The sequence below is a fragment of the Anser cygnoides genome, chromosome 2, assembly GCF_040182565.1.
Source record: "Anser cygnoides isolate HZ-2024a breed goose chromosome 2, Taihu_goose_T2T_genome, whole genome shotgun sequence".
In the NCBI taxonomy this organism is placed as follows: Eukaryota; Metazoa; Chordata; class Aves; order Anseriformes; family Anatidae; genus Anser; species Anser cygnoides.
Window position 1 is genome coordinate 126,804,662 of NC_089874.1, and position 24,801 is coordinate 126,829,462.

The 24,801-nt window shown below is 39.8% G+C and overlaps 1 protein-coding gene across 1 annotated transcript; it reads left to right on the forward strand.

Annotated features, from left to right (window-relative positions):
* Window positions 1–94: 94 nt before the first annotated feature.
* On the forward strand, window positions 95–23,331 carry MTFR1 (mitochondrial fission regulator 1). Its single transcript, XM_048061696.2, has 8 exons — window positions 95–231; window positions 5,409–5,551; window positions 8,831–8,929; window positions 14,281–14,399; window positions 17,475–17,716; window positions 19,439–19,700; window positions 19,868–20,036; window positions 21,604–23,331. The coding sequence occupies exons 2-8, from the start codon at window positions 5,486–5,488 to the stop codon at window positions 21,661–21,663; spliced, it is 1,017 nt and encodes a 338-aa protein (XP_047917653.2). The 5' UTR covers window positions 95–231; window positions 5,409–5,485; the 3' UTR covers window positions 21,664–23,331.
* Window positions 23,332–24,801: the final 1,470 nt, after the last annotated feature.

Here is a 24,801-nt window from a genome sequence, read left to right on the forward strand (position 1 = left end):
GGCGCCGAAGGGTCACGTGACACTATCTCCCACTGCCTGCCGGGTAAGGTCGCCGCTCGGCGCCTTCCAGAGGGCGTCCGAGGTCCCGCCTCCCGGCGGGCCGACCGGCCTCCTATTGGCTGAGGCGGTGCCGGGGCGGATGCGGATTGGCTGAGCGGAGGGGGGCGGGCGGCGAGCGCGGTGGGAGCAGCGGCTGAGGGAGGCAGCGCTGAGGCGGCGGCGGCTGAGGCGGTGAGGGCCGGGAGCGGGAGGGAGCGGAGCGGAGCGGAGCGCGGCCGTTGCCTGAGGCAGGCTGGGGGGTGGCTTGGTGGTGCCGTGGTGGCCGCCCGGGGCCGAAGGCCTCGCTGGGGAGGGTCCTGAGGGGGCTCTGAGGGGGTTTTAGTGAGGCGGAGGTATCTGGGGGGAGAGGCGCGTAGGGGCTGCGGGGTTGGGTCGGTGTTCTTGTGGCGTCCGCGCCTTCAGCGGTACCGCCGCGGTGCTGGGTTCCGCGGTCACTGCGGTCGTTGAGAGGTAACTCGTGGTGTGCTGGGCGGTGCTCTGTCCAGCCAGCTGTCCAAAGTCCCCAGATCGAGGGCTAGGGGGGGTCTGAATGCTGATATCGACCGCAGTGTGTTCATCTGCCCGAAAGTGGCACCAGGGCTTCGTTAATAGTCCCTCTTCGGGCAGCTGCGAGCACAACGCTTACTAAGCATAAGTGGAAAGGAGATAATCCTGTCTGCTTTTTACCTAGTGCTAAAAAAAAAAAAAAAAAAAAAAAAAAAAAACCAGAAGGGAGGTGAGTGTTCAGCCCATCGCCTCTAAAACTTCCAGTTGCACGTTGCTGAGTCAAAACAATCTTATTCGGTCAGGTCACCAGCTAGCTGCTGCATGTAGGAGCTCAAAGTTGTTACTAATAGAGATTATGGGGAAAAACATGAAACATTTTGATTGCCTTTCCGACAAATACATCCTTTTGTTAATAACATTTGCTTTTTCTTGTTTCTCAAAGCTGTAGCTGAGGGACTGGCATTCACAGCAACAACCAGGGAGCTGAGTCTGGCAGCAGAGTGTAGGTGTGTGGTTATGGCTTAGAAAAGTTGGAACATTTCACTTTTCTACGCTGTATCACTTAGCTATAATCTCTGTCGAGCAAAGGTTTTTGATCAAACCAGTGCTCAAACATGATTTCTTTCTTCTTCTCCATCCTTAGCTGGTAAGGTGTGGTGAAATTGGCAAGATGTGGTAAATATGTTTTTGTCCTTTGAGGTGTGTACAACTAGGTTATATTTCTTTAAAAAAAACTTTAACAACTCCTGTTGAATATATGTGTTGTTTCCAATTCTTGCTTTAGATTTCATGCTGATGTTAGCTTAGATAAGCCCTTGATTGTCTGTGCAGTATCCACTGACTTTTATCTTTCTAGGTCTGTGATTTCAAGCAGGTGCTTCTGAAAGTAACAGGCACTTTGTTAGTTGTGCCTGCCAGGCCAAAAGCAGAATTCCATAGCTGACTGCGTGACCTCTGCCAAATACTTACAGTACTTGTAAGCGGTCTGTGTTGATTTGGGAGAGGGCCCGGTCCTTTATCAGAAGATTCTGCCTGCCTGCTTGGTTTCCTGTGGTAATTTTTTGTTGGCTTTTATCTTTCTTCATTAATTCTTTAATATGTGTCCTTATGGATATAATTTCGTCAGGTGAGCTTGGGTCACGTGTCAGTCATCAAGACTGAAGATATGCGTGGCCTGGTTTCCTGCTGAAGCAAGGAGGAACCTGCTTGTTTTTTTTTAATATAACTTTTGATATGCTTGGTGTTTCTTTGAAACCACACTTTGGAAAAAAAAAAAGTACTTTGTGTTATGCGTACCCTTTCAATTTAGAGACTAGACCTTTCATTTTTCAGATTTTGTGCACTTGTCCTTTGCATATGGCTGATCCTCTGCGTCAGGTGCATCAAACCATTCTCTTTTATTTTTGTGTGGAGTTTACATGAATAAGAGAAACTTCCTTTAGTAATAAAAATATTAATATCTTCTTTTAAAGAGAGAGAATTCATAATTTGGAAGGGACTTGAATAAATACAGCACTGGAAAATATACAGAAATATTTCAATTGGAAAGCAGTTGCATCTAATTTTTCCTTCTTCTCGTCTTTCATGTGTAGCGCTCGCTGGAGAGCCTGGCAGAGGGTTTCATTCCGTATTTGCTGACCAGTATACTTATGTGTACAGCTTCCAGAGCCTTTGTATTTATTTCATTAACATTTTATAATTTATAAGTGGTATTGTCTCTCAGCCTTCTAGACTGATACTTGATACGGAAGTATTGAGTGAAACCTGCAAAAGTGGTTGTAAAAAGTGGGGGCTAAGGAGAGCTCCAGGAGGGGAAAGCGAGAACCTGGAGACTCAGGAGCGCAGACCTGCTCGTTTCTGAATTAGGGAATTTCTGCACATTTCCATATCAGACAGAAAGTTCTCGAGCGTTGTTAATTTCTTTGTAAGTAGAGTTTTATAAACAAAGAACCCATGAAATTCCCACCCTGCCTGCTCTATGCAAATATGTAATTTTTTGTGTTATTACTCCTCTAACCTCTTCTGGGAATCTTGCCTATGACTACTGCTTATCATTGTAATAGTGTTACTTAAGCACAGCAGAAATACTGCATTTCTTAGCAATATTGCTGTCACTTGGGGCATTTTATTGTAGTGATTGAGTTGCGGAAGCTTTAGAGGAATTAAACTGCTATTATTTTTAGTGGAGGAAGCATCAAGAAGATAGAGGATAATCAAGAACATAAAGGATAAATAAAGCAAGCATGAATATTTTAAAAGAGGTGTTATTCTAGGTTACTAGAAGCAATAAATGTTTAACTCCCGCTTCTGAAATTGGCGTGTATGCAAAGCGTGAAAGAAAAATCTGCTAATGCTTTTATTCTTGCTGTCCAGCATTTTCATTAGTTTCATTTCAAACGAACCCTTTCTGTACTTGGGTCACAGAGTAATTGTGAAATAATTGACATTTATGAAGACAAGCGCAGTGCAATATAGTTTGGAAGAAACGAGTATAAAGTTTGTCTGGGGATAATTCTGGAACACTAATCAATCTTGTAAAAATAATGGGATATACTTGTAAATGTTTTCCTTTTAGATATGCCTTTAGATGACTAATTAGCTGGTCTTTATTAAAGCATGGCTGCCCTTAGTGTCAGTCTCCAGGAACTGGGTGGTGCTCTGCGCTTTACAGACAGACCTCTGTCACTTTCTTCAGCAAAAGCAAACAATGGGGCATTGACACGATTGGGAAGCTGATGACTGTGGTTTGGGTACTTGAAGTATTTAGGCTACAGAAGAAACAATGATTTATAATGTGAACTGCAGATAATCATCTTAAGTAAGTCGCTTCTGGCCAAATCACCTTCTGTTATGAACGACTCAGTCCTCCTGGTTGGTCAGAATCCAAGTAGTCAATACCTTTTCTTTGCTTACTGAACAAAACAAAACGTGACTAAAATGACATAAAAGAGGGGAGATTTAGATGGGATGTTGGGAGGAAATTCTTCACTCAGAGGGCGGTGAGGCACGGGCACAGGTTGCCCAGAGAAGCTGTGGTGCCCCATCCCTGGAGGTGTTCAACCCAAACCATTCTGTGATCTCCTTATCGTGCTGTCCCTTGCCTTCACCCGCCCGCCCTGTGCTCTCAGGTGCTCAGCAACACATTCTCTACCTTTTTTTACTCTTCTGTGTGAATGTCTTGACACAGCTTCCATTTTTTCTTCTCTTTGATTTCCACACTACGTGTTCAACAAGTCTGAATTTTGGAATGAGGCAGAGGAGCTCCTTTGGAGAGGCACACTTTCGGAACAGGTTTCCCCTTTTAATACAGTTTTCTCTCTTTTATGTCACCGCATCTCTGCAGTGCCAGATATGATGCCAAATCTAATATGAGGCATGTAGAAACACTTGTATTTCTCCTGCTTTAAAAATACAGCAGGTGCAGTGTGATCAAAGATACAGTCTAGCAGCTTGTCTAAGGGAAGAATTAACAGATGCCTAAAGGAAGACTAGATCAAGTAGATGGTAACGCTTCCCTAAAAGACTTTTCCACCTTTTGGTAGTCCATAGCTTAAGGATTTCTTATTTATTATGTATTAGTGTAGCTTATGTTGGTGGCTGTTTGATAGGTAGCCAATTATTTTTCCCTGTTGTTTTTCTTATAACAACTACATTTTCCATCTAATCTTTTGGTTCACTTTTTTGTTGTGTTTTTTTCTTAATATATTTTTTCCTCTTAGTTTTACATTAGCTTATAGATTAAGTTTTTTTGTAATTTATTCAGCAGTAAAAAACAATGCTGTGTATTTTTCTTTACGTGGTGATGAGAAACTAATATCAAACTCTTGTTTGTTTGTTTTTAAGCCTGTCTAAAAAAAGGTAGCTGTAAAGTTGCGCTCTTCCTGCCAAGTTTCCACAAGAAGTAGGTTATTACTAACGAACTGTTGGGGAAAAAAAAAATGTTTGTAATGGAAACAGTGATGATTTAACCGTAGTGCTTGTGGGCACTTTCAAACTGCCGAGCTTTTCCATCTCCCGACTTTCAAACTGCCGAGCTAACAGTTCCTTGCTGCTCCGTTGCCTTAGTCATCCTTCTGTGTGCAATGGCTTCAGCACCACACTTGTTCATGCTACAAATATGTTGTTCAGGGTGGTTCAGCAGAGTGTTGTTTCTAGTCTGATGCACAAAACAAACGTAAACCTACATCTATGGCTTTTTTTTTTTTTTTGGTGGCACACACATCTCGATGGCATCCAAGTTATGACTGGTGTAGAACATGTTTAGAGGCAAAATACGCTATTTTCGCTAGAGGAGCAATGAAAACATCTTGATTTAAGTGAATGGTAGGATGTATAAATAGACACAATTTGAAATCTGGCCAACTTTACAAGTCACTGGAGGATTTTCAGGTCCCGCAGCTACACTATTTCCTGTCTTTTTCTTCTATTAGTCATTTTTCCACATTTCCAGTCTCTCAGCTGTGGGAAAACGGAGGAAACAGCAAAGCTGTCAGAGAACTTGAAAGAGGAGAGGTGGTCTGCTTTCTGTAGCTTGTTCTTGCATGGAGAAGAGTTTCAGATAGGAGTATGGCCCGTGGATCTTGGTGTTAGTCCCTTGCTGCCGTCATTCCGCAGTTTCCCAGCCTTTTAATCATTAACTTTGCAACAGCTCTGATTTCTTAAAAATCATCCAAAAAAATCTTTGTCACTTCTACCAGGTAACTGCTTTCTGGATGCCTGTACCTTGCAGTACTTGGAATTGGCTCTGAAAGTATCTTGTTGTCAGTAACTGTTTCTAAAGCTTGTTTTTGGAATGCATGGAACAATTTACTCCTGTACATGACCACAGCATGCTTCTAAACCGTTTGTGTTTCTTGTTTCAGAAGGACTATGGAACCTCCGCAGTCCTGCAGATTTGGAAGGCTTAAATCCAGGCTTGGAAAGGCATTTTCCAATCCAGATGATTTGCTGGCTTAAGCGCTTAATTAGGATGGCTTTTGAACAAGTTGGATTAAACATGGAATCAGTAAGTGTTTCAAACTTCATTTGTTTTTTCAGAAAATCAGGCGTGGAAAGCACTTCATGTATTTTAGCTTGTGCATATCCATTCCAGCAGAACACTGTAAATATACCAAATTCTCGTATGATTTTGCATTGGTGGAAAAAATATGGAATTCACTACTTGGACACTGAAGTACTAAGTAATATGTGAATTAAAAATATCATGTAGCTCCTTCTAGCTCCAATAATAAAGTGTTTACAGTGTAAACACTGCTTTTCATGCTGGGCTTCGATGTGTATTTTGAAGCTGAAGGAAAACTTTCAACTGACTTTTGACAATGATACTAATTCTTAAATGTTACTAGTTCTTTGCTTGCATCTTGGAGATGTGCAAAGCTCCATGAAACTGAGACGACAAGAATTGTGCTACATCTGCCTCTCCTCTTCAGAGTGTTACTGTACATGAGAGCAACACGGCTGTGTTCTTTATTGGGGAAACAGAGAAATGCACATGCGTAGGTCTCTACCTAGAGGAAAGTGTATGTAGAGTTTTCTTTCAATGTTTAGCAAAGGGAGATAGGTGTTACACATCGCCTGCTTTATCACTGGGATCTTTAGGAGCTATTTTGAGCTGAATTATTGGCTTCACTGCAATAATCCCAATAATTTTAGTAAGGTGGAATTGCTTACCAGCTATGCAGTACTTACTTAAGGTGGTTCTTCCTCCAGTGATTGTGGTAGAACCTTTTATTAATCTCGGAAATCTACGGAGAGCAAAACTAATATACATTGTAAGTTACCCATCAGAATCAGTATTTTAGGCTTTTATTAGAACTGAAGCCTGAGATTTTATGCAGTGTAACTCTGAAAAATCAAAGCTTGAGAATGAGTTCTACTGTGGTCATGGGCAGTTTGAACAGAGCGGGAAAAACGGGTTTTTAACCTCTGTTACCCCCCATTCTCTACTTGTATCGAGGCTGTGATAATGCAGGTACGTTTCCAGATGTCAGCCATCCTGCAGAACAGCAAAACACTGATGCAATAAGGGGTATGACTAAGTAGTGTTCTGCAGACCTGCTCTGCCAGTGCTTCAAGTCAACAAGAAGTCGTGTGAACAGGGGTGAGACTTCCTAGCTCACCTGGGGGGTGTGCTGGCTTTATTGACGTACCTGGTGGCGCAGCTTGCGTGCGGTTTTCTGAAAGTATCGCCCAGCCATATCTTGACTGAGCTTAGGTAACTCAGAAAACTTTGATGCACCAAACTATTGCAAAAACCTGAAAGGCGTTTGGGCGCCAAACACTTTGGGTATATGGGCCCTAGCCAGCCTCTTGGCTGTGGTCTGAGCAATCTCTAAACAAGCTTTACCACTTGTTTAAATAATGTGCTGCCCGTATGTCGCTAATACAGCACCTAGTCTAGCCTCTTCGCTGTTGGGGAAGTACTACTGTAATTAATCAAGCCTTCCCTTGCCTAATACTATTTTTTTCCGATGTACCGTCGCTTTGAGGCTTTTGTAAACTGTCCTGCTGTTAGCAGCAGAAGCTGCTGTGAATAGTGAGGCTGTATTACTGTGGTACTGCTTGTTGGTGGCTTATTACTGAGGGCTCCAGGTCTACCTGCTCTTTGTTCAGATGTACAGATAAACATTAATGTCGCAAATGTGAGGTCTTTGAGGAATCCAAAATGCAGTACCCATAGAGTACTCTAGAACGCATTTTTTTCCAACGTGTAACTTAACTGCATATTAAGCAAGAGAATTTTGTATTTCATATAATGAAAAAATCGAGTCTGAGTGGATGATTGGCAAAGTTGCAGCTCTGATGTGGAAATCTAGCGTAGCATATGTGCAATGCATATGTGCATTTATTTTATCAAACGTCATACATTCAATTAAAGTCAGGGGAAGGAAAGATGCTTCAGTATAGGACTAAGCAAAATGTTTGTGTGAAGTTTTTGAAATAATATAATCTGGGGATAAATACCACGGAACATATTTTCTTCTGAATAGAACCTTTGAAATCTACGAGTAGTGATCTTTGCTTAGTATATCAAAATGGTTTTCAGCCGTGTGTTGTGAAACTCCCACAGCTTCCCTACACTAATCACGCAGGCGATACAGCCGTGCCACATGAGGGTTGGTTTAATAGTATTAACAGCATGGATTTTATCTAAGTTTTCTGTTTGGGGCAACCTTCTAACAGGATGTTGAGTTTGCTTGAAGTTATGAGCCTTTAAAAACTAAGGTCTGAGTAGTAAATTCGTATCTACAGTCATAAGTAGACACAGCCCAAGTATTTTCAATTATCTGACAGTGTTCTAATTGTTTAGTTATAGTCTTCCTGTTATTGTTTCACTTCTTTGCTTTGTTTCTGTTGCCATTCTCTGTGTTTAAATCTTTCCTACTTCTGTCTCTGTGCTCTTTTCTTTTGTTCTTGATCATTTGTAGTATTGTCCTAGGATAATAGTCTCATTTTATTTCATACAACTACGGTAAACAGTAGAGCAAACATTCTTGACATTAAGTACAACAGAAATTCAGTCCCTACTGAAACAGCGTAGAAGAAATACGAATTGCAGTAGAAACAGTTCAGAATCAGAAGCCAGATGAATTGAGGTGCTATGTGCAATTTTCTCTAGTGCATGTGTATTTTATGACAGTCTCATTTTCAAATATGTCTTTTTTTCACTTTTCCTTTTCTCTACCCTTTAATTCCACAGTTACACTTTGTAGTTTATGCTAGCTATTAGGGGGTGGTTTGTTTGTTCGAAGACTGGTAGACACAGTTCCTGCGTCAGAAGAGCTCGTAATGAAAAAAGAAAATAGACTTTGGGAAATGTAGAGTTACATAACTTTATGGATTTGTCACGATTGAGTTGCTTTTCATGAAACCCTTTAAAAAGTGGTGTATGACTCAATGCAGATTACTCTTTGTTGTTTTAAAAATGGATAAATTATGCTTTTGAAGAAACTACTAAATTTTGAATCCTTCTGTATTACTAGATTTATTGTTTTGAATTTAAACTTAATACAAAGGCTGTCATGAGCCTAAACAGGCATATTCTAATGACCAAAACATTTTTTTTGTTTTACCAAATCAGGTATAAAATGAAAGGAGTTCACTAAATTAAGTGATAGAAATTTGAGTGAATGTGTTATGTTCTCTCTCCTATCATGAAAGCAGTGACTTAGAATTCATGAGTACATTTAGCACAAGCATAGTACAGAAGGGTAAGGGGAAGCTACTTCGATATGATAGAAGAATGAATCATCTAACAGCTGACTTCTTTTTTTCTTCCTTCTAGGTACTTTGGTCAAGCAAACCTTATGGTTCATCTCGAAGTATTGTAAGAAAAATTGGTACTAACCTCTCTCTAATACAGTGTCCAAGAGTCCAGTTTCAGGTAGGCATTCTCAGCAGTTTAAAACACAAGTTTCACTACGCAGATAAAGAGATTTGCTGCTGTGTCAAAAGATTTTAAGCAATTCTACAGTTCATTTTAAAAAAAAAAAAAAAAGACTAGAGGGCTCCTAAAAGCAGAATAAGATAAACCTGGCCCATCAGAGAATTAATTTACCTCAGTTCTTCCCACTTCAAGTTCAGACTTTTACCTAATGTGAATTCTTCAGCTTCTATACTGCCTAAAACACGAATCCATGTTGCTGTAACACACATAATGAAACTTCAGACAAACTTTTTTCCCAAAGAAAATGGAACTTCTAAAATGACACGATACAGTATTAAAAAGTTACTCATGGAAGAAAAATTCTTTCTTAAAAAAGTTTGAAACTGATTTCTGAAAACAGTCCTTAAAGCTAGGTTTAAGAGGCATGTGAAGATGAACAGTGTTACTTAAAAATATCTGGAAAATAAACAGCTTTATCAGAAAGTTAAAAATTAGTTCTAAGATAACATGAGTACTCTTGCTTTTTTTTATACAAGGCTAGCATTGTGTAGGTGAAAGGGGAACATCAGTGCTCTGCAGCTTTCTGATTTGTTTGCTTCTAACTTTGACTGCGTATAGTGGGAGGGTAAAGAGCAAGGGTAAAACTTAAGGAGGAGAAAACCCTTGCTTTTTATAACAAGTTGTTCAGGAACAGATGGAAAAATGGAAGCTGTTACACATAATCTCTTCAACTCTGAGTGTGCTGTGGATTGGGGGTGGGTATAGAGCTAGAGAAATCTTGTGTTTGAAACTCACGCTGAGAAAGGAATATTTCTGGGACTGAACAAGGGAGGGGAACATAAAGATGATGAATGGTGGGTGGGAATCATCACCCACACTAAGACAGGGTAATTGCTACAAAGCTAAATTTTTCACTCTTAAATTCATCTCTTTATCCTCTATGAAACATATGAACAATATTTAAATTTGAAATTACGTTAGTAAAATCAGATAGTTCAGACTGTCATGGAAGCCTTTTTGGTTAATTATTTTGAGAAACTAGGAGGCCAAGCATCTCCCAGTACTGGTGGCTTCATGAAACTTTTATTTTATATATATACATTTATATACATATATATGTATTTATTTATATACATATATATATATGTATGTAAATATATATACATACACATTGCAGGGGAGAAATTTGTGCAGGGGGACAACAAAATGAGATGCTGGATTGGGACTTTTGGGTATATAATTCATAGTAGTTATGCTAGCAGCATGGCTCTGTGTGCCTCAACTTTGAAAGCAAGTGAAGTCCTCCTGTGGTATATCTGAGTTTCCCTTGTAAAGGCTATACAAGGGAAGATAGTGTTCATTTTTAATAATTAGCCAAGTAATGCCTTCTGTCAATACAGTATATGGAAGAATTTAGGTACTTGCAGAGAGCTGTAAGATACGTCTGGGGATTTTTTTCCGAATACTTTTAGTGTTGAAATAAAAAGATAAATATGCATCTTCATCTGAATTCTGTGCTAGAACAAATAAAATACTTGCTTTTTTTTCCTCTTAAAGAGTCAAACGGTCAGCTTTGCTTAGACTTTATGCACAGTAAGGCTAAACATTCATCTTCTGTTAGATGAAAGGAAAGGATCCTAAAAACAGAAGTGCAATTATCATAGTTGATTGAATTTGAAATATTATAACATTGAGCCTTTAGGTATATTAAAGTTTATGTGGTTTATGCAAGGCTTTTTAATACATATTTTATAACTATTTATAAGTTTTTAAATATGTAAACTGCTGAACATGTAAAACTGTGGTGCTAACGTCTATTTTTATGTCTTAACCTGTGTTAAAGATTCTGTACTGAAGTTCAATGCCAGTCTTGATCATTTTTATGCTGTTGCAACTGATGCTTTCCTATAGCTGTCTCTTCCTTTTTCTTTCTTGCCAGCTTTAGCTATATTATGAAAGGACCATGCACTGAACCTTGCTGTAAGTCACTTTATTAAAAAACAAAGCAAACCATACTTGCCTCGTCTGAGGGTGCATGCGTATCATCAGTGTTTCTAACTTTAAGAACAATAAGCTGTCTATAGGCTTTCATTTTCTTTCTGATAAATGGATAAGAGATATTGAAAGCATCTCTCTCTTATGTTCATTCTTTTCTCCTAGCATGCTTTTGTTCTGCTCGTCTAATAAGCAGAGTAATAGCCTAATATTCTGATTTTTGAGGTCTGCAGCTGTTGTAGTACCTCTCTCTGGGCCTTGCCGTAGTCAACATTTAAATTAACTGCTACATGCAGCGGTGACAAAACTTACCTTATCTGTTCTCTATAGCATGAACAAATGAAAATGGTTCATAACGCTCTTCTGTCTGTCATTATTTTAGGTTTATCTGTGGTCTTTAGGAGGAAAAAAATAGTTAAACATCAATATAGCCTAGGTAGATTCAAACAAGCCTACAAAATACTCAGAAGATTGGATTGGTAGCACAGGGAGAGGAAGGCTCTTGTGTCCCCCAGCTACAGCACCTCTGCTCTAGTCCCGTGCTTCTCCTGTTTGTCTGACACAGACCTGGTAACCAAGTACAGGTCTCCGAGGGAATTGGCTTGAATCTAGCAAACATCAGAATTTACTGGGCTAATTTGAAAAATCATAGGAAGTTTGTCTTAGTTGAAGTATTTCAAAATGGTTAACACCTAAATTTATCAGTAATTTGAAATTAGAGATTTTTGTTCTATTCTTAAATGTATAAAAATATTTGTTCCACTTTCTATTTCCTGGAGCAAACAGAAAAATAGAGATCCTGCTTTGACATCAGCTAAAACAGAACAGTGTTTTGTTTTCCAGAAATTCTTTCAGAAATGGATCTGAAAGCCACAGGTGCACGCGCACATGCACAAGTGTATGTGTGAAGCATACACACATAATAAAATAGGAAAAAAAACTATGTTAAGGAAAAATTTGGGGCAACAACTCTATATTTCTTGGAAAAGCAGGCTACTTCCACTCCTTCCATGTCCACCTCTGCTTTCAGCTCTCTGTTCCCCATTTCAGGTGCTGGCAGAGCAGTTGTCCAAGTGTTCTTCAGCCAAGGTTGGCTGCAGGAATAGGGTATTCAGCAGGGCTGTTGAAACATCATTCTATAGACGAGCAAAGGTTTTAAGAGATGGGTGTTGGCTTTGAACCTCTAAATTCAATTAAAAATCCTGCCTCAACTTGAAATTCAAAATCCACTGCTGTGGGAGGCCTTGTCATTTATAGGGATAGAGAAAAGAAACATCTGTATATGGGTAACAAGCAGATTCTGTTTACATGTAAATATGAATAAAAAAGTAAGACGAAACTTGCCTCACAATATAACAGAAGGCTTGCTACTAAATGTTGGATTAGAACTTATTTATCTCACAAAGCAGGAAACCTGGCAATGGGAAATGCATTCCTTACTGCTGATTTATAAGACACTTTTTGATGCAAGTGCTTTTATTTAAATACGCATTCAGTCTTTTCACGGTAATAGTTCCTCACGTGACCATTGCCATCAGGAAAATGTGTATCACCTGCAAGAACTGGCTGACATGCTACAGATGCTTTTAATTGCCACTAACATTAATACAGCTGCTGTGGTCATGAACATTTCTTTTTTTATTTAAAACGGCAACAGCAAAACAAGGAAACCTCAAACAATGGAAATCCTAACGTGCAATATAGTATTCTCTAGACTGTTTTAAAGTGAGGCAGACTGTGATGGTATTAGGCACAACTGTTAATGTGATAAACATATTACCATCTGTGCTGATGCTACCTGGAAAAAACCCTGTTGTTTCCAAATGATCTGATGATGCCAATATGCACTCCTGGGAGCTGTGAGAAAGGCTCGCGCACAAGTTGCAGGAGTACGAGGTGAAGATGAGTAATCTCAATTTCCAAAGCTGTTTGTAACAACTCCTGGGGGAAGGAAAAAAAAAGAACCACAACACACAAAGAACAACAAAAATAAAAATAATAAAAAATAACAACACAATTTCTGTTTCCCTGGAACTTGTGTACCAAAGGTTACAACTGAAATACCTGTGAATGTTCTTCCTAAATGGTTTCACTTAATCAAGACCGCAGTCCTACTGTGCTAGGTCTGCTACGAATTCAGGTTACTGCGACCGTTCCATAGTTGCTGCTACGTTATAGTTGCCTCTTACAGAGGTGAGTTGCCTTGAAATTTGACTTAAGCACTAACAGGACAGATCAAAGCTATCTTTAAGAGATTACTATATGATACCACCTTCTTTGTGAGTGTTACTAGCTTCTTGGCCACAACCAGGTGGCGCGTAAACAGCTGCAACAACTCGTGTGCAAATTTGGCACGTGGATTGTATCTAATACAAGCAAAAGAGGTGGCATAGTTGCGCTGGAGATAAACAACTAAAGACAGCAAACCGAGCAGAGGAAATTACTGAAAGGTATTTCAGTAGCTTTTATTTGCTAAGGTTCTGAGCCCGTGCTGATCGGTAGTCCAGTGACTGAGTACACATGCCCTTGTCTAACCTGGGGAAGCGGCCAATGTTTCCAAGGAGATTGAAAACCATTTTGTATAGCTGTGGTTATGGAACATATACTGATGGTCCAAACAATTTTTCAAATCTTCATTCAGGTCTGACACTTAGGTGTAAATGTAAGAAGGGTTCCAGTCTCTTCAGCCTTGTTCACCTTTGGCTTCAAAAAAGCTGGTGACAGAACTGTGCTGAAAAATAGTCTGTTTGGCATGCTATAAATGAGATTTTTAGCAAGTAGTGCAGTCATTTCCATTCTGATTCCATCCTACCTCTCACTGAAAGTCCGTGTGATTGTGGAGCTAGTAGGAGTGACTTGTTTCCTCTATAATGTTTACGCCTGAACTCTTGTACAGAAATTCTGCAAGGTGTAGAGGAAGGGAAACACTTCAACAGAATTTCACTTTCAAAATATTACTAAATCAGAGTAAAAGTTTAAGAGGTAAGAGTAGTAATTATTGTCTCTTCTAACTATTGGTAATGAATGTAATTAAAAACATTATCTGAGATAATACAGCGCACTATTTAAGAATGTTGATGCTTGTTTGTCATTAAGGTAACAATTTGCATTGGATTTTCAGTGTTAAGGTCATGTGAGAGTGTGTATAGGCAGCCACTGACATAGAGCTAGTCAGTGAAATGCGTTCTGGACCAAGCCCAGGATAGCAACAAGCGTAGTAAGTAAGTAAGATGTGTTTTGTGCATGTATGTGTTAATAGTAATGTGCAGCCTCACTAAAAGCATTGGGTAAAATAACAGTGAAATGGACTGGGAATCATGACTAAAACCTTCAAATTTGTCTTCAAAATTTAGCTTACTTCTCATGGCACAGAAGGAAACCATCCTCATCAATTTAGAGAAGATGCAGTGGCCTCCTTTGCAGATGTCAGATGGGTTGCTCAAGAGGAAGGTGAAGTCTCTACAAGGCTCAGGTATGCTCCTCAGATCTTCTCCTTCAAGTTAGAAGCCAAAAAAAAAACCTAGATTCTGTCTGTTGAGAATATACTGTGCGTTACAGTTAATGGAGAGCACTTGTGTGCTGGGAGAGGGAAGAGTGGTAGAAAAGGTAGGGACCAGAAAAGAATAAGTAGAGATTGGAGTAACGGGATTGTGAATGAAAGGCTGGTTTGAGAACATGTCGGAGTTTGGCTTCATACAAGGAAGATCGTGGCTTTTGTTTACCTATTTATTGCAGAGAATTAGAGTGTGACAGCTTCACACAACCTTGTTCCCACAAAAATGTCCGCTGTGGCATGGCATGATTGCCAGCACTGATTCTTCTCCAGTTCTCCAGAGGCTTTCATTAGTATGGGGCAGGTATTGTAAGGCTTCCTAATTAACAGCAATGGTCATTCTGACAATCTGATACTTGTCGCATTGTTTTTCACCTTTCTGGTTAAGACTCTGCATTCTGCAGCAGAGAATTAAAAAATGATGACATATTTTGTCTTTAATCCTTATAATCAGAACTGGCAGGGAAGCGTGTCGAGCGCCTGTGTCCAGAATCACAGCGCAGGTACCGTTGTGTTGGACCACGAGCGCTACATGGCACGGCAGCTGCATTAAACAGTTGGCTGAAGTGATGGAGTCCTGTGTTGTAGCCTACCCAAACTGCTGCTCAGAGTAGCCTGAAACAAAGGCAGGGTTCTGTAGTGCAGAGGAAGTTTGTCTTCCAACCGACCTTCCAGAGAAAGGCACAGATAGAGATTGCTGGAGGATACGTTGTTAATTCGAAGGCACAAAACAGATTAGTAAGGACCTAGATGCCCTCCAACAAAACTTGCCACAGTGAAGCTTTGCGTGATATCCTGGTACTGCAACATTAGTTTCACAAACTCTGAGGGGAGTCACAGAAATCAAGGCTTGTTTGAGAAAAACTATTTGTAGAGTGTCTGTGGTACAAAGCAAATGAACCAGCCAATACTACTGTTGTTTGCACAGAAATGTTTTGTTTAAGGATTGAACTGTAAAGCTATTAAGTCTAATGGAGACAAGAGGGAGAATGGCTCTTTGTTGCTTCAGAGAACCTCTTATGAAAGATGTAAGACTGGTGTGTTTGCTGAAATGCCTGCATTGTGCAAAGGGGGAGGAGGGGATAATTATAGTGGGCTGGGACTAAAATAATCCTGCAGATAAATAGTGACCTTAGGGCAAACAGCTTGTAATGCAGCATTGTAGGTGGACTACTTAGCAGGTATGAATATTTCAGTATGTACTGGTTATTACATCCATGCACGGTGTTAGGTAGTGTAGCATGTGCCCAGTGTTTTCCGTGCATTTGAAATTCTGTTTCAAGGAGATCCCATAGGTGTTACTGTTAAAATACATACTCGGGATAATTCCCTAAACAGTCTTGCAGACTTTTTTTTTTTTTTTCTGTGATTGCAATTTTATAAATGAAGCAACTAAAGGTCAAGTCATATTTCTCCTACCCCTAGTCAGAGCAGTAGTGACAACTCAGGCATAATATTTTTCCACAGCATTAAATTCTACTGAGGAAATTTGCTTAAAATGCCTTTGCTGCTCAGAGCCGAAAATACCCTTTCTGTTCAGCTGTTCTGCTCCTTTTAAGAGTCTGTAGGAGGTACATTTTAAAGAGAGAAGTGACTGCTGGCCCCTTCCACTTTATTTTTTAGGGAGTGCAGAGAGAGGGCTGCCGTAGGAAGCATCCTGTGATTGTCTTAGTTTTGGTTGCTCTCTATGCCTGCAGAGATAGCACCGCCTAAATTTTAACATCCTTCATAATATTCAGCTGTGCTTAACCGAGTTTTGCAAGTTGTGCTGGTGCTTTCTGTCAGCGTTGTGAAAGATTCAGTTGTGCATCTAAGACCACACAGAGGTGGTCACAGCACAGGGCTTGTTCTAGCCTCGGAGCTTGGCTCTCGTTGTGAGTGTAGCACCATTGCAGATCTCAGGGGATCCCACCCCGAGCAGCTTACCCCATACACCCAGAGCTCTGAAGCTGTATTTAGTCTAGAGCCACTCTACACATTTTGAAAAGACGTATCACCAGACACTGTTCTTACCCTCGTGTTTGAAATAAATAATGGAATCCTGACCGGCCTGAGAAGTTTCAGGAACGAGGTAAGAGTTAGGTAATCACGATCAGCAGTTAGAAAGTATTTCTGTTTATATTAATCTATTATCAGTAATCCTTTTCAGTTCTACCTGAGATAAACTGTTTTATTAATCCTTATCAGTTCTACTTGAGATAAACTGTTTTAAAGTGTTGGCGTCTTCTATAAGCATAACCACTTGTTAGCTGCAGACGCACAATAACCCCTCAGTGTTTAACATAGCTTCAGCTTTAGTGGGTAATAAAGGAAAGCAACAGAGTTGTGTTTTCTTGCTCTTATGAGAGAGAGAAGGGAAGCTTCTAGACTCTTTAAAATTGTATGAAGTTTTATTCTCCATAGCTTTATTTATTGTTAGAAACCTTGAGATAAGATCCCTTCCTATTTACTGATAAGCAGTCTGTGTGCATCACCACTAAACTGTTCCCTGTGTTCCACTCTCCCGCCACTAAAATGGAGGGCTGGAGAAGTGCAGGAACAGTACAAAACATGCCATGGAAATAAGAAACTCTTCCTCCTTCAAGGGAATCAACTACAAATGACTTTTTACAGCCTATGGGGAAAAAAAAATGGTAGCATTTGGGCAAATAAATGTTTTAAATCTTAATTTCAACAAAAACCAAAATATGCATAAGGCAGAGAAAGATTGAGGGCAGGAGGGAATAAATTCCTTTTTCTCTGTAAATCAAGGATTCCATACAAAGCTGGCAAGGCAGAAGGAGAAGAAATACCAGCCAGTGATGCAAACAGAAAGGATGTGAAGTTCTTACTCGCTTGGAGGTGTACAGTGTTTTGGGGGAAGTGATTTGTGTGAAGACAACTTTGAAAGTCACTCCTTTAACTCCTGTTCCTGTTTTGTATGTAACATTGCTTTTGTTTCTATCTATTAGAAAGCCTTTTGAGAAAAAAAATCTTTTGATATTTTTGTTACAGGTCAGAAGTTTGGTCAAAAACGGCCCAGCCCGGTCCGGGTGAAGTACATCAGCGTGGAAGATCCCCATGCAACCAGGGATCCTCACCAAGCCTGTTAGAAGACGAACCAGCGTCCAGGAGCACAGTGACAGCAAACGAAGAAGCTCTGCAGAAGATCAGTGCTCTAGAAAATGAACTAGCCTCTTTGAGAGCACAGATAGCCAAAATTGTAATCTTGCAAGAACAGCAGAATCTGTCCGCAGGTATTCAATTTGCTGTAATCTTAGCACAAATGAGTTAATGAGTTTGTCCTTTTTATGTTCACTACAGTGCTAATTCATTTTTGTGATACACTGCACTTCTCCAGGCTGTTTTGGTTAGTTTGGTAGACAGACGTAGCATACAAACCAAGGAATACAGAATAGTTCTGGAAGACAAGAGACCTGTCAGATTTTCTATATTTTCTAGTATTCTAAAAGTCTTTACATTTCTGTGAAAGCATGCCAGAATTCTGAATCTATGGATAAGTACAGAATATTAACAGCTTTCAGCAAAGCTCTTGATAAACGTGATAGAATAAACCAAGCTAAAAGAGCATAATTTAACTACTAGCACCTAAATCATCCCACCCAGTAATGAAACTGATTCTCTCATATCATGATGTTATCATGTAAGATGCTAGTTATGCTTTTGGCATACATCTCAAGCTTATAAAATAAATTGCAGAAAAGGAGATGAAATTGTTTTCTGTAGTCGTCTCTGGGATCAGACACGTTCATACGGAACCAGAAGCGGTGCACTGTTCCCTGTAGTAAGCAGAGTAACTCTTCGTAGGCTTCTTTCCCCTCCTTCCCTCCCCTCTGACTACCATCCATCCAGGTCTAAGTCTATGATCTGCAAGGATTAGTGGAGCTAGCCCTTGCTCATTGGAGACAATAGCCACTCAGCTTTCATCAGTTCCTGCAGTCACTTAGCAAATACATTGTTTTGTTCATGCATGAAATAATATTCTGATTCTTCAGATGTTGTTCATTTTTTTTCTGTGAATTGATAGCAGTTACTTTATATTTCCTCATCTATTCAAATTCAAAACCGTAAAACAGTTTTAAGGATCACTCAGTTCCATTCTTGAAGTGTAGTTACTTGACAGAAATCCCACCATAACGTACTTTTCCTCATTCTCCCTTTTCCTTTATGTATTGGGAAACTTAAATTTTGATGTGATTTTATCATCTTTACCTCCCTCTTCTGGTAGAATATGGTAACGATTGTGTATGAATGTGTATATGCAGAGCAGACTCCTGTATTATTTACATACCTATTTATACAGACTTTAAGCCTCAGAATTCTGATTTGGTCTGGTCTTGGTGATTTCTTTAAAGGGGCATTCGAACAGAGGTTTCTTCATTTATTTACTGCTATAACATTTTTTACCTAAAGAGCACAGGAAATTTCAATTCAAGATAAACCTAAGAATCTAAACCTAAGAAACATGATTAGCTGTCTACCTCAAAGAGTTGGAATAAGATTTTTTGGAATAAGATCTTTGAACTCTGGAATTTACATTTTAAAATCTTGTATGGTAACTCCTTTATTTCTGAGATGTTGGAAGAACCATTGCTCACGTGACAGACTGGCTATGACTTCTAGCCCAGCACTTGCCTCTCAGAAGAAAGAAATACTGATAATGTTAAAATCAGGATTTAATTAAAAGACATCCTGACATCCATCCCACTGCAGTAAAAACATGAATGCACCCAGAATTTGAACTGGAAATCCAAAGAACTCCTCCTTCAGGAGGACTTTTACGTGCCTTTTCAGTCACGTCTACTTCAGTGGTTTAGGGTTGAAGAAGTTATGTGATAACCTAAAGAAAGCAGAGAGGAAGCAATCAAAGCTATTTTAGTGATGTTCTTACCTGAACACTTGTGACGTATAAGGGCATTTACAAGTAAGCTGACACAGAGTGCATGTTTTATTTGTAGTTGGGTTAAGTCCAGTTGCTTCAGCTGCTGTCCCTGGAGCACCACCGCCACCTCCTCCTCCTCCCCCTCCTCCACCACCACCACCACTCCCTCCCCCAGGCCTGCAACGGAGCGTGTCTGCCATTGAGCTCATTAAAGAACGGAAAAACAAAAAAAATTCTGGACAGATTCCGACAGAAAATGGGCCAAAGAAGTCTGAGATACCAAACATGCTAGAAATCCTCAAGGACATGAACAGCGTGAAGCTACGGTCGGTGAAAAGGTAAGGCATTTATTTATATTTGTTAACTTGAGCATTAATGATTTGTTTTTATGACTCAGAACTACTTTGGGTTAAGACAGGTGGTGATGTAACAAGAAAGCAAAAGCATTCACAACTTCTCCAGCTTTGTTTTGGACTCCGCTAAACTTTCTCGTTGACTTTTCTAGATCACCAGAAGATACAAAAGCCAAAGTAGCTGACCCTACGGATCCTGCTGCATTAATAGCAGAAGCACTCAAAAAGAAATTTGCCTATCGATACCGAAGCGATAGCCAAAGTGAAACTGAAAAAGTGATTCCAAAGACCGAAACAAAGACAAAGACTGAAGTAGTGCTGGTGAGTATTGTGGTTCTCACTGAACACATGCTTGGACTAAATGATAATTGCCTGGTAAGCCCGAGTAAGTCTTTCTGCCAACAGATGCAAATACCTAGGAGTTAACATGGCTGTCCACAAAGCCCTATGAAGTACCACTGACACACTAGGATTTGTGGCAATCATGTTTTGTTTTTAGTATCTGTTCTCAAGATTGTGTCCTGTTTTGACTTGAGCTTTAAAAACCCTTCCTGGAGTTTTCTTTTTCAAACAAAAACCTCGTGTTGCTATGAGAATGTGATATTCTTAACCATTCAGATAGCGCATGTGCAATTTTGAAACAAGATCCTGAAACATCAGCCGTTCCTAGGGGCATAGAAAGCAAATTGCTCAGAACGCCTGCTGGATCTTATTGTAGGGAGTTTCTTCTAATAATTAGCATAAGCTGAGTTAATAGTGAGTTAATAGAGTTTCTTTACAATGCAGGTATGTTAAATTATTTGTAAAATCTATGTCATAGTACAATGGCTGCTAGTGTATTTCAGATTGATTTGAAATTCAAGTAAGGGCTTTTTAAGCAGCAGATGTTCAAGATCTGAGTTTCTAGCAGCATTCACTTACTTACACAACAGGCTACTGTAGATCAGTTTTGTTAGTAAGCAGTCCTTGAAGCCTTGTGCTGTAGAATCAGAACAAAAAAGAGACTCCCTTTGTGAGTTTAGAAAAAAATGCACATAAAAGTCCAAAACTTAAAACAAACAAAAGAGTCGTCTGTACTCTGAATTATTTTCCTAAAAAAAAAAAAAATATTTCTAAGCCACAAATCTCAGGATTTCTGAGTACTTCAGCTTATTAAGGTTGACTTACTTGCCTTTTGGTGTTTAGGCCTTTAATTTCTGTAATATTCAGGCTGTTCTTCACAACTACAAGGCTGTGTATTTCCCCAAAATCAATCACTTGTTTCTAGCAGCAGAGGCTTTAAGAAGAGTTGGCAATGTTTTATTTGCACAAGAGCTTTTCACAAATTTTGCTTCGAAATTTGAAGTCCGTCTTTTGAGACAAAGGATCATTGAATCCTCAAAAACTAAGAAAACTGAAGGTTTTCATTTATGAAATGAGAAAATGTTGATGCATAATGAGCTAATAAATATCTGTCATCGGTTATTTATCAGCATGTAACTTCTTTGCCAAATCAGTCCTTTTATGCTTTCCAAGGACTTGCACAAAAACGCAGGACAAAGAACAGGAATAATCTCAAGAAACTCCTGTTAGAGCACTTGGTTGTCAACTTCTAAAGATAACAGCATCAATCTTTGTATTTTGCTGTGGTAGAGTGAAGGATCTCTAGTCAGAGCTTCTCCGGCAGATGGTTAGCTGCCTAATCTGAGTGATTGCAGCTGATCGCTGACATGTTTCCCTTTACTTTGTGGCTACAACGTGGGTAAAATCTACATGAAGAGAAGCAAGTTGATAAATGAGATTCTCTCTGCTCAGGTTCTAGTTGTACTTAGAGCTTGGATGGATGGATAATGGTTCAGCTAGGTCTCTGTTGAAAGCAACCTGAATGTGTTTCTGGTTTCCTTCTCAGTTTGGACCGCACATGCTGAAGTCTACAGGAAAAATGAAGACTTTAATTGAGAAATCTTAACGTATTGAGATCACTACGTGAAAGACTGTAGAGCTGTTTTGTCTGAAATCTCTGACGTTGCAAATAGCACTAGTACCGAGTGGTCTCGTACAACGCGGAAGAACCTAATGTGAAAATGTTGAATTGAGGAACTAAACAATGCGTCTGAGGTGCGTGTTTGTACGTGATTTATCAAGGGGAGTAAGTTTGACCATTGTACTCAGGTATTAATTTCATATCCAAACCTGGCTTTCTACTCAGACTTAACGGGGTGGTTTTAGTTCATTAACACTAAGTTAGCTCTACAACATTCTTTGCGCATAACTGACCACCTTAAAACATTGTGTACATGTTAATAATGACAGCGATACACCCTTAAGTTAATCAGTCATTTGAGCTCCAATGATGACTTGCACTACAAAGTTTAGTTTGATACTGAATTTTTCGTGTAAAAGTGTTTCTTTTAAACTCAGTTTTAGCAAATTTTTAGCCCAAATTAAAACTGAACACGTTCTGCTCCATGGCGAAACAGTCAAAACATGAACCTGCTGCAAAGGTCACCTGGTATGAGATATTTTAAATAGTAGCACATTCTTGGTGTTTTGTGGTTTTTTTCCCCCAAAAAATGAGTTTGTGAGCTTGCAAAGGTCAGACAACAAAACCGATCTGTATCATCTTGTGGCCAACACGAGCGCATGAAGAGTGAATCATGTGGAGGGAGCCTCTGTGACTAGCTAGTGCAATGAATTTGAAATAACCAGTAGATAGCAGCAGAGTAAAACGATTAGTGTCAGAGTATGTGTTAACTAGCGTAGGAGTGATGTAAAGGAAAAAAAAGGTACAAAGTACTGTGGGGTGCAAGTTGCCAAAAGTATATCGCTCATCTCAGCTGTGCTAGGAGATGCTCATCGACGCCTTTTTATTCCCAGTGGCCTTTGGGTCCCTGGATAGGATTTTAGCAGGTGGGGACTGCACAAGCCCTCACAGTCCTATTGGCAGGGAAGCAGGGGTAGGAGCTGTTGCACATAATCTGATTTCCAGGGGAGGTCCTTTGGGGATTTCCCAGAGCAGCTTCTTGCTGCCAGACCTGTACGGGGCTGGCTCACGGACCAGCCAACCCCCTGAGCTCAGGCCTCTATCCACAAATGTCAGGGGCTCAAACTAAAAATAAAATCCAGATTGAAGAACGCTGCTCAGCAACCAGAGCGCTGTAACTCAGCTGCACGCTCAGGTGAAGCCAAGGTTTGCTCTGACTGTGGATAAACTTAGAAAAGCCAAACCTGGCTAGTTCATGTTCTAAGTTTATCTGGCTACTGGAACAAGTACAAGTGCCTTTTAGAGCTGCTGTTTTCTAGGAAAAGAAAAACGCAGCGTGTTTTACGTAGAGACAGCTGAACGGCTCCAGTTAGGTTACTGAAGATGACTAAAGCTTTGCTGCTTATAACTGGAACGTAGATTGTGTGATCAAGGAAGATGTTTTCTGGTGTGAAACTTGAAATGCTGTTAATATGTACACAATATAAATTCCTTTCAAAATGCTTGGCCATCAGTTTTACTGACAGGCCGTTAAATCTTCATGTTCTTTTAAATGCCTTTAAAACACTTTTTTGAAAGATACTTTTGGGCTCAAGTTTTGTATTTAATGCTCTGTATTGCCACTATGTAAAAATTAAAAGCAGTTAAAATAAACGTGTATGTGATTGATTTATGGTACTCTACAAATGATGTCAGCCCCAACAAAGCGTAGTGTACGTTCTATTATAGTGACCGTAAATGTATTCACAGCTTGCATCCCTTTCATGACTGGACTACTCACCTTGCTGTGCAGCAGGAAGAACAGCAGAACTAGTCCTTGCATTGACTGGGCTGTGCTGTCGTTGTATTCAGATAAATGATCAGAGAGCACAAGCATTTTATGCTTCCCTACAAACTTAACAGGAAGATACTCAAGCCCTCCTCGGACACAAACACTTCCCCTCTCAGTCCCTTGGTATGGCTGAGAAGACCTCTGCCCAAGTCCCATCTGGTGAAAGTGTTTCCACCAGCTTCACCTGAACTCTCTCATTTGCAATAATGGAACTCAGTCCAGTTAATCATTAACCGTAAAGGTCAGGAGATCAATTGGCCTAACTACACTTGTCTAAAATGAGAGAAAAACCCACACTAAAACCTTTCCAGTCTGAAAGGTTGATCTGAGGTGGAGGTGTTCAGCACCCAGGAAAACCAGAAATGTGGCAAGACATGACGTAAAGCCACAGTAACAAAAATGCTGTACAAGAAAAAATAATCACAAAGCTGTCATCAAATAATTTATTTTATGCTTTTCTGTACCTTAATTTGCGTCTTTCTACGTGAAATCTTTTATATACACATGCCACTGCTGACAGAAAAACCTCCCAAGACACAAGTAGTCAAACTGAGGACATTCGCACCGGACAGATACCTCAGACATAAGCTAAGGGCCGTATCTGTCTCTCTGTGTTAGCAAATAGCGTGGCCCAACAGCAGCAGAGTCGCAGCTTAAAACCAATTATGATGGGAAGCTGACATCCATCCCGTAACACATTTCAGGACTCACATGGGCTGTGACTGGCTGTTAGCGGTTGTAACGCGTTAAGTACGCGCCTGGCATATTAATGCTCTCGGTTTATACACAAAACAATTAGCTGCAGGAACGCTGACATCCAGTGTAGATTTTTAGAAGGAATTTCAAGACAGTACTTTCAAGAGAGACATTTTTGTTTTAATTCAGTCAAGTGTCAGAAGCTTCCATGCACATTAATAAATGGGATTAGAACCATTTTTTTTTCAAATCCAATGCTGTAGGAAAAGCCAGAAGCCCCTCCCTAGGAAAGCCGGCATAGAACAAAATTACTCACATTTTACTCCAGGATTTTGACAAGCTGTACTGGTCCCTATCAGAACAGATCAATCTAACACTAAGATTGCAAAATGTTGAAGAATCGCAGGTTGTTTATAAATATTCTATGTAAGTATTGCTATATATGTATTTGTAAGTTCATTAACTTTCATTTCCATTAAAAATTCTTATTAAAATACAAGTATCCTGCAACAATTAGCAAAGTTTAAAGACAGCGCCTCAATGGCAATATAAACTGAGTCACATTTCTGAAAATGTGAGGATCAGGAGACATCAGA